This window comes from Colobus angolensis, unplaced genomic scaffold, assembly GCF_000951035.1.
Source record: "Colobus angolensis palliatus isolate OR3802 unplaced genomic scaffold, Cang.pa_1.0 Scaffold255, whole genome shotgun sequence".
In the NCBI taxonomy this organism is placed as follows: domain Eukaryota; kingdom Metazoa; phylum Chordata; class Mammalia; order Primates; family Cercopithecidae; genus Colobus; species Colobus angolensis.
The window spans coordinates 1,822,208-1,836,097 of record NW_012115766.1 but is presented as its reverse complement, the minus strand read 5'-3'; the positions used below and the strand labels follow the sequence as shown (position 1 = coordinate 1,836,097).

The 13,890-nt window shown below is 37.3% G+C and overlaps 1 protein-coding gene across 2 annotated transcripts in view; it reads left to right on the top strand.

Moving 5' to 3' along the window:
• Window positions 1-13,890, top strand: part of FRY (furry homolog (Drosophila)) — a 272,464-nt gene that overhangs the window by 87,493 nt on the left and 171,081 nt on the right. For both annotated transcript variants that reach the window (XM_011946910.1, XM_011946909.1), the window contains exons 5-7: window positions 5,840-5,930; window positions 6,154-6,233; window positions 6,342-6,422. In XM_011946910.1, coding sequence (XP_011802300.1) covers window positions 5,840-5,930; window positions 6,154-6,233; window positions 6,342-6,422 — 252 coding nt within the window. The remainder of the gene's footprint in view (window positions 1-5,839; window positions 5,931-6,153; window positions 6,234-6,341; window positions 6,423-13,890) is intronic.

The following is a 13,890-nucleotide window of genomic DNA, read 5'->3' as shown; positions in this document are numbered from 1 at the left end:
AGCACATATAATTTCATATGTTTGAAGTCAATCTATAGCAAGGCATTGAATATAAGAAAGATTAATACATTTACTTTTTTTAAAAAAATAAAAAATTATTTTAAAAAGTAGTTAGATTTCTCCACATGAACAGATTATTCTGATTAAAAAAATACTTTTAAAGTCAGTAAACTGAAATTAGTCAATCAGAAAATCAGACATTAACCACTTTTTGTGAATGATTTATTTCTCTCATTTTTCTTGAAAGTCCTAATACTGTTTCAAAAGACTTCTTTTGAAATTGAAGAATTATAATATTACCATGTTTTACTTCAACCAAATTTGTAATCTGCTTTTATAATGTGCTTGAATTTATGCAAGATTTAATTATATAATTTTGTTTGGGAGACAGATTAATAACTTTTTCATATTGAATTTTTTTTGAGTGAAGAAGGAAATTTTTAGAATTTTTAGACATAACTCAGATACCATAAAATTTACCCTTTTAAAGTATATAATTCAATGTTTTTAGTATATTTACAGGGCTGTACAACCATTACCACTCTAATTTCAGAACATTTTTATCACCCCCAAATCCTGTACCCATTAGCAGTCTCTCCTCATGAATACTTTTTTAATTTGTCAAGTTTTAAAAATAGAATTTAAATTTTTTATCTGAAAAATGGTTCAGACCATGTGACGAAGAAATTAAATGGATCATTGTATCATTTTTTACATCTTACATGTTTACTTATGAACAGATATTAAACCTTCCTAGGTTTAGGGAGTGGGACAGTTTTTAGCGAGTTGAATTGAGTTTTAGTTTTGTTCTGCTGTTTTGTCAGAATTTAATTGCTGAAATTAGATTTTTCATGAATTGATTTCTTTATGGATTAAAAATGATAGCTTTTAAAATTGTGTTACTGACTATTTTCAGGAGATCAGAGTAACTACTGAGATCAGAGAATCGGGACAGTAAAATTTGACTTAGTAACATTTTAGTTAACACTTGAATTTTTTAAATAAGAGAGAAAATATGCTTAGAATACAGCCAAATGAATGAAGCTCTCTAGGGTATGGTGTAGCTAAATGTGAGTTTCTGCTACTAGGAAAAAAAGGTTGGGGGGACATAAAGGAGGAGCATAAAGTACTGAAAATAATCAAATGTCAGGGATGCACATTGGGTTGTGATTTCTAAGATTAGTACAATATCAACATTTGGACTGCCAAGTAAATTTGTCAAATGCCTCTGGCTCCTGGCAGTTAGACTGCAAACCAGCAATAAAGTTGAATTCATTATTGGAAATGCGTATGTCTTACTTTGATTTGAAAAGATAATTTGGCTTATTAAATAAAATAGAATCGAAGGTCTAAATTTTTCTTTTCTGCCAAGAACTGCTACTTTCTCAGGTTCCTGTGGCCACTTGTGAAGACCCTTATCATCCAGCACAAAAATACTGTCTCTACTGCTGCTGGCCATCTGTGGGAGTTCTCCTTCCTTTTGGTCTTTCCAACTTTCTGTCTCCTTATTCTATAGTATAATGGATATAAAGCCTGATTTCTGAGTGTCCTCCTTTTTAATGCAGCTGCATAGGTTTTCCTTTTCCCCAGCTTGCAGTGCCACTTTCTAGTTCCAGTGGGTCTTCAAGGACTTTACATAGATGGTTTTATTCACAGTTCTTCCTCCTGGCAGGGCTGTTAAGAAATGATCCTGAAAGAATGAGTTCCTACTCTGTTGATACATTCACCCCTTGAAAGATAAACATGCAAGTGCCTTCTTAACCCATTTTGTCATCCACCAACCTTAATTTGACTTGCTCAAAGTTACAAAGCACTCCAGAAGGTCTTCCTTATATCTTAAATATCACATTATTTTCTTCTTATTCCCTTTTGACTAAGGAGAAAAACATTCCAGATTTAAAATAGTCTTGATTTATTTTGAAAATATCCTCCTGGCAAGTCTAAATCCTGTCATCCCTCCTCATTGGTTTTATTTAATGTACACTATTGAGCATTTATGTGTTTGGGAAATTATGCTAAACACTTTACATGTTTTATCTTCTCAAACGATTATGTAAGTACTATTAACTCACATTTTGTGGATGGAGAAACTGTCGATAAATAGAAGAGGGATGATTTTATGCCAGACTGTTCCACACCAGAGTCAGTGCTCTGGGCCACTTCTTGTGCCAAGGAGCCCAGCAGTAATTTCATCTGCCTTTGTTCAATTCCAGATGAGCCCTCAATCAGTGTGTTAGTCAAGCAGAAAATGGGATAGAGGGGCTGCCTTGCTGTTCTTCTGACAGTGCTGATTCTGCTTCTAACTTTTTTCTAAATTTACTTATTTTTCCCTAAGTTATTGGCATACAGGTGGTATTTGATTACATGAGTAAGTTCTTTAGTGGTTATTTGTGAGATTTTGGTGCACCCATCACCTGAGCAGTATATACTGCACCATATTTGTAGTCTTTTATCCCTCACCCCCCTCCTACTCTTCCCCCAAATCCCCAAAGTCCATTGTACCATTCTTTTTTGTTTGTTTGTTTGAGACGGAGTCTCACTCTGTCACCCAGGCTGGAGTGCAATGGCATGATCTCAGCTTACTGCAAACTCCGCCTCCCAGGTTCAAGCTATTCTCCTGCCTCAGCCTCCCGGGTAGCTGGGACTACAGGCACGTGCCACTGTGCCCGGCTAATTTTTGTATTTTTAGTAGAGACGGGGTTTCACTATGTTGGCCAGGCTGGTCTTGAATTGCAGACCTCATGATCCACCCACCTTGGCCTCCCAAAGTGCTGGGATTATAGACATGAGCCACCATGTCTGGCCCCCACTGTATCATTCTGATGCCTTTGCATACTCATAGCTTAGCTCCCACATAACAGTGAGAACATACGATGTTTGGTTTTCCATTCCTGAGTTACTTAACTTAGAATAATAGTCTCCAGTCTCATCCAGGTCACTGCAAATGCTGTTAATTCATTCCTTTTTATGGCTGCATAGTATTTTATCATATATACGTGTGTGTGTGTGTATGTGTGTATGTATGTATATACACCAGAGTTTCTTTATCCACTTGTTGATCGATGGGCATTTAGGTTGGTTTACAATTTTGCTATCATGATTTGTGCCACTATAAACATGCATGTGCAAGTATCTTTTTCGAATCATGACTTATTTTTCTCTGGGTAGATACCCTGTAGTGGAACTGCTGGATCAAATGGTAGTTCTACTTTTAGTTCTTTATGGAATCTCCCCACTGTTTTCCATAGCAGCTATACTAGTTTACATTCCCACCAGCACTGTAGAAGTGTTCCCTGTTCACTACATCCACGCCAACATCTACTGTTTTTTTTTTATTTTTGTTGTATTCTGTCCATTCTTGCAAGAGTGAAGTGGTATGGCATTGTGGTTTTGATTTGCATTTCCCTGATCATTAGTGATATTGAGCATTTTTTCATGTTTATTGGCCATTTGTGTATCTTCTTCTGAGAACTGTCTATTCATGTCCTTAGCCCACTTTTTGCTGGGGTTGTTTTTTTCTTACTGATTTGTTGGCATTCATTTTAGATTCTAGATATTAGTCCTTTGTCAGATGTATAGATCGTGAAGATATTCTCCCACTCTGTGGGTTCTCTGTTTACTCTGCTGACTGTTCCTTTTGCCATGCAAAAGCTCTTCAGTTTAATTAGGTCCCAGCTATTTATCTTTGTTTTTATTGCATTTGCTTTTGGGTTTCGGGTCATGAAATCCTTGCCTAAGTCAGTGTCTAGAAGGGTTTTTCCAATGTTATCTCCTAGAATTTTTTATAGTTTCAGGTCTTAGGTTTAAGTCCATAATCCATCTTGAGTTGATTTTTGTATAAGGTGAGAGATGAGGATCCAGTTTCATTCTCCTACAGGTGGCTAGCCAATTATCCCAGCACCATTTGTTGAAAAGGGTGTCCTTTCCCTACTTTATGTTTTTGTTTGTTTTGTTGAAGATTGGTTAGCTGTAAACACCACATAAACAGAATTAAAAACAAAAATCACACGATCATCTCAGTAGATGCAGAAAAAGCATTCGGCAAAATCCAGCATCCCTGTGTGATTAAGACTCTCAGCAAAATCGGCATAGGAGGGACACACCTTAATGTGATAAAAGCCGTCTATGACAGACCCACAGCCAACGTAATACTGAATGGGGAAAAGTTGAGAGCATTCCCTCTGAGAACTGGAGCAAGACAAGGATACCCACTCTCAGCACTCTTCTGTAACATAGTACTAGAAGGCCTAGCCAGAGCAAAAGAAAGGACATCCATATAAGTAAAGAGGAAGTCAAACTGTCACTGTTTGCTAACAATATGATCATTTCCCTTGAAAACCCTAAGGACTCCTCCAGAAAGCTCCTAGAACTGATAAAAGAATTCAGCAAAGTTTCCAGATACAAGATTAATGTACACAAATCAGTAGCTCTTCTATACACTAACAGGGACCAAGCAGAGAATCAAATCAAGAACCCAACCCCTTTTACAATAGCTGCAAAAAATAAAAATAAAAATAAAATACTTAAGAATATACCTAACCAAGGAGTCGAAAGACCTCTACAAGGAAAACTGCAAAACACTGCTGAAATAAATCATAGATGACACAAACAAATGGAAACACATCCCATGCTCATGGATAGGTAGAATCAATATTGTGAAAATGGCCATACTGCCAAAAGCAATCTACAAATTCAGTGCAATCCCCGTCAAAATACCACCATCATTCTTCACAGAATTAGAAAAAACAATTCTAAAATTCATATGGAACCAAAAAAGAGCCTGCATAGCCAAAGCAAGACTAAGCAAAAAGAACAAATCTAGAGGCATCACACTACCTGATTTCAAATTATACTATAAGGCCGTAGTCACCAAAACACCGTGCTTCTAACTTTCAAATGAGCACAAATGACTGCTCTGCTCCTCCTACCTCTTCTTCCTTCTGCCTTTTACTCTTCTCTCTCACCACCCCTTTACTTCTTCATTCCTCCTTTCACTAAGTCTCAGGTGGCAAAGATGTAAGAGGAAAGGGACAGGGAAAGAAAAGAAAAGTAATGCCGATCCTCTTCACCCCTGCCGTCCTGCTCAAATTGGTGATCATATTATTTCCTTCGTTTCCTTACATTATTTAGCTGCTTTCACGAGATCTTTCAGTGTCCACCCCTGGTATGGTAGCCTGTCTCATTCTACAGATGGTAGAATTGCTGAGTTGAATGCTACCTTAGAAAAGACCACAAGGTGAGGTGATGGACTCACAAATAGCTACTCAAGTTAACATCACTGAAAATTTTAAATTTGAATTCAAATATTCCGACTTCAAATCCAGTGTTTGTCCATGCAGCACACAGAGAATAGAAAGAGCATTAGCGTGTTTTTGTTGTTGTTGTTGTTGTTGTTGTTGTTGTTGTTTTGAGATGGAGTCTCACTCTGTCGCCCAGGCTGGAGTGCAGTGGCGTGATCTCAGCTCACTGCAACCTCTGCCTCCCGAGTTCAAGCAATTCTCCTGCTTTACCCTCTCAAGTAGCTGGGATTATAGGCGTGGGCCACCACGCTTGGCTAATTGTTGTATTTTTAGTAGGGACAGGGTTTCACCATGTGGGCCAGGGTGTTTTCGAACTCCTGACTTCAGGTGATCCGCCCACCTCGGCCTCCCAAAGTGCTGGGATTACAGGCGTGAGCCATTCCACCTGGCCAACATTAGCATGTATCTACCAGTACCATTACTTAATTTAAAAAATGGGTTTTGCAGTCTTTTCGGAAGGAGTCCTAGATTTTTGATGAATTATATTACTCTGAGAATACCTTCAGTGTGCTTTAATGTAAATATTTTAAATTTTACAGTGATGAACAACAGCGAGATTATTTAATGGAAAGACGGGACCTCGCCATTGATTTTATTTTTTCTTTAGTATTAATAGAAGTTTTGAAACAGGTAGGTGATTAATTTATTATTACTTTTAGATAATATTTATTGATCTAAAAACTGCTTAGGTTGTAAAAGTCTAAGTTTTTAAAATTATGAATTCCAAATACTGAGTTATGTGAATTATGTTTATTGATTGCTATTGATTGTCATATATAGTTATTGGAAGTACTGTTATTGATTTGTTCTTTAATATTCCCTTCTGAGTTAAGAACCACCTTTTTTTTTTCAGATTCCACTTCATCCTGTAATAGACAGTTTAATACATGATGTTATTAACTTGGCTTTCAAGCACTTTAAATACAAAGAAGGGTAAGGTGATTTCTTAGAATGTTAAAGTTGGTGTTTAAAACTGTATCAGTGGTTTGCTTTTTTCAGACGACCAGGGATCCCTAACTTGTCTAATTATGCCCTACTTAGGTACCTTGGTCCCAATACTGGCAATATGCATATTGTGGCAGACCTGTATGCAGAAGTCATTGGAGTGTTGGCACAAGCCAAGTAAGTGAATGCCAGAACCCTTTACCATGAGAACGTGCGTGCTTTCACTGTCTTCCCAGTCTTGATTTAGGGAAGTTGGGGTTGAGCTTACGAGGAACTAGGTAGGGCTCTTTGACATGTGTGCCCCATCTCTGAAGCTGACTAGAAAGCTCTTCCAAGACAGGTACCAAATTACCTTTTTTACTTGGCACTTGGGCCAGGTCCTATCCAGAGTCCATGGGTTTCAGACTCTTGCATCAAAGAAATGGGCTGACCAGATTACATTTCTCTCTGCCTAAATATTCCAAGAAAGTTTATCACTTTTGAAAGTTGTTTTCTCTAGCCCATGAGTGAGTGGTTACGATATATCATCTATCAGTGGGAAAATTCCATTCTAGAATGTCCCCTTTACTATAGACCTTACTTAATTCAGCTGAGCTAAAAATGTCCCAGACTCTGTCATGGAAACAAGTCAGAGGGGAAATTCTCACTGCTAAATTTATCTGGCCCCATAGCACTACTTAGCAGGCAAGAACAAAATTGCGTTAAACTATTAGCAACAATATACCTCTTCCAAAAGTGATGTCACACCCTACTTACCCTTCTTCATTTTGTCTACCCCTGAGGCAAATCAGGCAAGATCCCGAATGCCTAAGTTAGGCAAAATGAACCAGAGACATAATGTGAATTCATGCCAGGAGGCCAGCTTGAAGCAACAGTGATGATCCAATCCTTGTGAAATGCAATCCTTCCTCAGAAAGAGATTTTTATCTTCAACGGATTGAATTTCGTAACATAGTAGCATGGAAATACACAATTTATCAAAAAAACTAAAATTTTAAAAAGCACTTAGCAATCTTACCTAGCCAAAACATAGATAAGAACTCAGGGAATAGACCCTCTTAACTTCTTGGCATAATTTATTTAATCTAATCCAGTTTATCTACTCATCCTGACTACATTTTTTAAAAAATATATAACACATCAGTGTTCGAAGGAGGAAAGGAAACTTCCAAAGGATGTTACACGGATGCCATTGAGAAATAAAGCTCAACGGCTGGCGGCAACAGAAAGGAAAGAAACTGGCCAAAGCATACATAAGAATTAAACAATAGAGTTATCTGGGCCATTTTGCATGAGACTATATGGTAGTTTTATAGCCTATTAAAATAATTGTGGTTCATGAATCATTAAGAAAAAAAAGTGTAATGCATTTTGGAGATATTTCCATTGCAGTTGAGTAATGAAAGCATTCGCATTTTAAATGGACAGGCTGTAGTTATCTGGCAAATCATGTGTATCTACCTCATTTCTAGAAAAGATTGGGAAAAATGAGGTATTAACATGTATATTTGCTGATTTGTCAAACCCTGAAAATCTCAACATAAATTTTCAGCTGTCATTTGGAAACTTTAGTATGCCAAAAATGACTTGGTGTTTTCCTTAGTTTTTGGGAATTATGCCTAACAATAATATTGGTTACTGTTAAATGACCTTCCTTAGCTCTGTGATTCTGAGTTGGTTGTGAATAAGTTGAGAAACATTGTCAAAACTAAGCAATATTCTAAGCCTGTAGGAATTTCCTTTTTAGGTAAAACTTATGGTTCACCAAGCCAGTGTTTGCTTGCTAACGGTGACCTTTTTTGTTTTCATGATGTCAGTATTTGTCCCTATTCTGCGGTAGTAGGGTGTAAGAAATGCCTCCATTTGGACAGTGCTCCAGTACTTTCCAGTCTCTAGGGAAACATTTGACCAGTCTGCGCTTGTAGTAAACAGAGACTCAAATAGCCCTTGATATGTTCTCAACTAGTCAATATGTAGTTAACCTTGATGGATAGATGGTATAAACTTAAACTAGTATCATACAACGAATTATGACATTACTTCTTTCTCCTAAGTACACCAGGACCATTACTTTCTTGTTACCTTAGAAGAAGTACTGTTTCCTTCATTCTCAGGGAGGGAAAAAGAATGTATGCTTATCTAGTACAGTGTGATTATCTTTAAAAAAAAAGTTGAGTAATGTAATAATTCTAATTTTAGGTTATATGTCTTGTTCCCAATGATAATGCCTATTAAATATTTTCTTGATTATGACTTTAGCTATTAGTACTTACTTTGGAATTTCAGTTTTAGCAGAATCACTATTTTTAGTCTTGCTAGTTATGATGCTGTTTAGTTCTTGTCATTTAGGGAAAAAATTTTGATAATAAGTGTTATTCACACATAATACTGACTTTTTCAAAGTCAGTTAAAACAAATTTAAGTACTTTTGCCAAAATCTGGTAGATTCATTTAAATAGTAATAATACTTCATCTAAGAATCATAGATGTTACTAAATGCTTTCTCTTTATGTGATATTATCTTTACATGTTAATTTACTCATTTTTGTAATATGTGCTATACATTTTAAAGCAGAATTTTATATTTATGTGAATTTTATAGTATACCAAAGACTGAGTAATCATTGAGTTACAGTATTTACTAAATACAATACTAAATAGGAAATACTAAAGGAAAGATCATTGAAATATTTTTTTCTTAAAGTCATTTGAAGAGAAAATAGATTTTAAATGCAAAGAGATTTTTGGATTGCTTTTGTGCTAAATAACATGTTTATGTCATTTGGGACTTTTAAAAGTAAAGGATAGGCCAGGCATGGTACCTCACACCTGTTATTCCAGCACTTTGGGAGGCCGAGGCGGGCGGATCACAAGGATATCAAAACCATCCTGGCTAACACGGTGACACCCCGCCTCTACTACAAATACAAAAAATATTAGCTGGGGGTGGTGGCACGCGCCTGTAGTCCCAGCTACTGGGGAGGCTGAGACAGGAGAATCACTTGAACCCGGGAGGCAGAGGTTGTAGTGAGCCAAGATTGTGCCACTGCACTCCAGCCTGGGCAACCGAGCAAGACTCTGTCTCAAAAAACAAAAAAAGAAAAAGTAAAAGATAGCCATATTTATTTCTAAATGAGAAATAAATAAACTTTTAGCCACTAACTGATGAGAATATTGAAGTAGTGAATTATGCAAATAACTTGCCTTTTTCTATCTTTCCTTGTTTTAGTCATGGATTCAAACTGGAAAACAAACTTTCCTTAGTATCATGTCATCTTTAAAACTATATAACTCTAATATTTTTCTCTCTAAACTCATACATTTCAAAACCTATTTTGGTATCTGGAAATAATTTGGTATCTGGAAATAATAGTTATTCTGGTATCTGGAAATAATTTGAACAGAAATACAATTTTTTAAAAATTCAGTTTGGGATTATAGCATTTTTATAATCTTGATTGAAAGTATCACTTCCTTTGCCCACTTTTTGATGGGGTTGTTTGTTTTTTTCTTGTATATTTGTTTGAGTTCTTTGTAGATTCTGGATATTAGCTCTTTGTCAGACGAGTAGATTGCAAAACTTTTCTCCCATTCTGTAGGTTGCCTGTTCACTCTGATGGTAGTTTCTTTTGCTGTGCAGAAGCTCTTTAGTTTAATGAGATCCCATTTGTCAATTTTGGCTTTTGCTGCCATTGCTTTTGGTGTTTTAGACATGAAGTCCTTGCCCATGCCTATGTCCTGAATGGTACTACCTAGATTTTCTTCTAGGGTTTTTATGGTATTAGGTCTAACATTTAAGTCTCTAATCCATCTTGAATTAATCTTCGTATAAGGAGTAAGGAAAGGATCCAGTTTCAGCTTTCTACTTATGGCTAGCCAATTTTCCCAGCACCATTTATTAAATAGGGAATCCTTTCCCCATTTCTTGTTTCTCTCAGGTTTATCAAAGATCAGACGGCTGTAGATGTGTGGTATTATTTCTGAGGACTCTGTTCTGTTCCATTGGTCTATAGCTCTGTTTTGGTACCAGTACCATGCTGTTTTGGTTACTGTAGCCTTGTAGTATAGTTTGAAGTCAGGTAGCGTGACGCCTCCAGCTTTGTCCTTTTGACTTAGAATTGTCTTGGCAATGCGGGCTCTTTTTTGGTTCCATATGAACTTTAAAGCAGTTTTTTCCAATTCTGTGAAGAAACTCATTGGTAGCTTGATGGGGATGGCATTGAATCTATAGATAACCTTGGGCAGTATGGCCATTTTCACGATATTGATTCTTCCTATCCATGAGCATGGTATGTTCTTCCATTTGTTAGTGTCCTCTTTGATTTCACTGAGCAGTGGTTTGTAGTTCTCCTTGAAGAGGTCCTTTACATCCCTTGTAAGTTGGATTCCTAGGTATTTTATTCTCTTTGAAGCAATTGTGAATGAACAGACATTTCTCAAAAGAAGACATTCATACAGCCAACAGACACATGAAAAAATGCTCATCATCACTCGCCATCAGAGAAATGCAAATCAAAACCACAATGAGATACCATCTCACACCAGTTAGAATGACCATCATTAAAAAATCAGGAAACAACAAGTATTGGAGAGGATGTGGAGAAATAGGAACACTTTTACACTGTTGGTGGGATTGTAAACTAGTTCAACCATTATGGAAAACAGTATGGCGATTCCTCAAGGATCTAGAACTAGATGTACCATATGACCCAGCCATCCCACTACTGGGTATATACCCAAAGGATTATAAATTATTCTACTACAAAGACACATGCACACGTATGTTTATTGCGGCACTATTCACAATAGCAAAGACTTGGAATCAACCCAAATGTCCATCTGTGACAGACTGGATTAAGAAAATGTGGCACATATACACCATGGAATACTATGCAGCCATAAAAAAGGATGAGTTTGCGTCCTTTGTAGGGACATGGATGCAGCTGGAAACCATCATTCTTAGCAAACTATCACAAGAAGAGAAAACCAAACACCGCATGTTCTCACTCATAGGTGGGAACTGAACAATGAGATCACTTGGACTCGGGAAGGGGAACATCACACACTGGGCTTATCATGGGGAGGGGGGAGGGGGGAGGGATTGCATTGGGGAGTTATACCTGATATAAATGATGAATTGATGGGTGCTGACGAGTTGATGGGTGCAGCACACCAACATTGCACAAGTATACATATGTAACAAACCTGCACGTTATGCACATGTACCCTAGAACTTAAAGTATAATAAAAAAAAAAAAAGAAAGTATCACTTCCATTGCTTGACCATGGTCATTTCTGCTTCCTACCTTTTATCCATCTCTACCGAATATCCTCTGCTCACCTTTACCCCAACTCAAATCTCCTCTGAAATCCTCTCTAATTAATTATGCAGCTGAGAAGAGCCCCTTCATTCTCTGATGCCCTGAAGCCTCTTTAAGTGTATTGTTCACCAAATAGTCAGTGTGAAATACGAGAAAGTGATGGAACCTGGTGCATCTGACCTCCCTGAAGATCAGAAAGGTCTGGACAGTGTCCAGCAGGTGCTAACACATAGTAGGGCCCTGGTAAATTATTAGTATTGCGATTCACAGGGCTCATGGTCAGTGCTACCTTGTTTTATCTTCCTAATTAAACTATAAACTATTCTAGAGAGGGCAGAGACTACATGTCACAGTTACCACTGTCTAAGACAGCTGCGGTTTAATGGAAATTCCTGGAATTTGTATCAGAAACCCTAGGTTTGAGTCTCTTCTTTGCCACTGTGGTCTTCCAATTTGTTTCTTTATTTATTAATTGGAAATGCATTCACTGCCTAATTCACTGGATTGTTAAGGATCAAAATGTGAAATGGTGTAATCATTTAAAATGTAAAACCACTTACAGATACATCTTGTTGTTGTTATTCTTAGCCTATACCAGTGTTTCTCAAACTTTTTCACATCAGAAACACCTGTAAAGCTTATTAAACACAAATTATTGGACTTCATCCCCAGAATTACTGATTGAATAGGTATGTTATTCTGCTTAAGCTGCCGTAACAAAGTACTGCAGACTAATTGGCTTAAACAACAGAAATTTATTTCCCACAGTTCTGGAGTTGAAGTCCAAGCTCAAGGTGTTAGCAGGGTCGATTCCTTCTGAGACCTCTCTCCTTGGCTTGTATGTGGCCATTTTCTCCCTGTGTGGTCTTCTCTGTGTGTGTGTCCCTATACTCATCTCCTAGTTGATGTCCTTATAAGAAGGGGAGACAAGTACAGAGACACACACAGAGATATAACTTCATTTTAACTTAATAACTTAGCTGGAGAGGTTACATGGTGTCCACTTTATGATAATAACTTTGTTTTCAGTTAATTACCTTTTTATAGGCCCTATGCCCAAATACAGTCACATTCCGATCTCAGAAGGTTCAGACTTCAACATATGAATTTGAGGGGCACACAATTCAGCCTTAACAGTAGGTCTGCAGTAGGACCAGAGAATGTGCTGATACCAAATAGATTTTTGTAAATTTAATAAAGTTTCTATTTTAATTTTTGCTAATTTCCTAATCTGAAAAATTAATATACCATTTTGCAGTTAATCTCCATGAAATTTTACTTACAGAGAAAACATAACTAATATTTTCTACCATATTCTAATAGTATTATTTAAATGTCAGAAGGGGCCAGTTTGGGGTGCTGTCTTGAAATTGGATATTTTGTAGAAGTCCACAAAATGCCACCGAAGATTAGGAATATACCCTGAAATATTCTTAGCGATGCTAATAACCCATTAGTGAATATCTCATTCATAAATTGTCTAAATCTTCTTGAAGCTATTTATATTTTCTGCTCTATTGCCTTTTAAAAATCTTTTTTATTAAGAAATACATGTAGCAAACATAGGCGAAAATCCATAAGGCAGTTAAACAAATTTATTATAAAATGGACACCATGTTACCTCTCCACCTAAGCCAAGAACTAGAAAACTGCCAGCACTTGAGAATCCCCTCACACCCCACTTGCCAACCACCAGCCTCTGTACTGCCTTTGGTTAAACAATGTCTATGTGTTTACTGCCTACTTTATTTGTCCTGAAATTTCTACTTTAAGATCTCAAGAATTATTCCAAACTTCCAGGACTCTATTAGTTCACTTTTCATTTCTATAATCACAATTACCACCCCCTGACCACCTTTTGTGTGTGTGTGTGAGAGACAGGGTCTGCTCTGTCACCCAGGCGGGAGTGCAGTGGCGCAATCTTGGCTCACTGCAAGCTCTGCCTCCCAGGTTCAAGCGATTTTCCAGCCTCAGCCTCGTGCACACCACCACACCCAGCTAATTTTTGTGTTTTTGGTAGAGACAGGGTTTCACTATGTTGGTCAGGCTGGTCTCAAACTCCTGACCTCAGGTAATCCACCCGCTTCGGCCTCCCAAAGTGCTGGGATTACAGGCTTGAGCCGCTGTGCCCAGCCACAATTACCCTTTTTAATCATGGCTTGCTTCTAATTTTTCATGGAACCTCAGGCTAATAGTCTCAGAAAACAAAATACAATAAATCTTAGACTGTGTGTGTGTGTGTGTGTGTGTGTGTGTGTGTGTGTGTGTGTGTGTGTGTGTGTTTGGTGAATAGCCAAACCAGCTGTCTCAGACTCAGTGGTTTG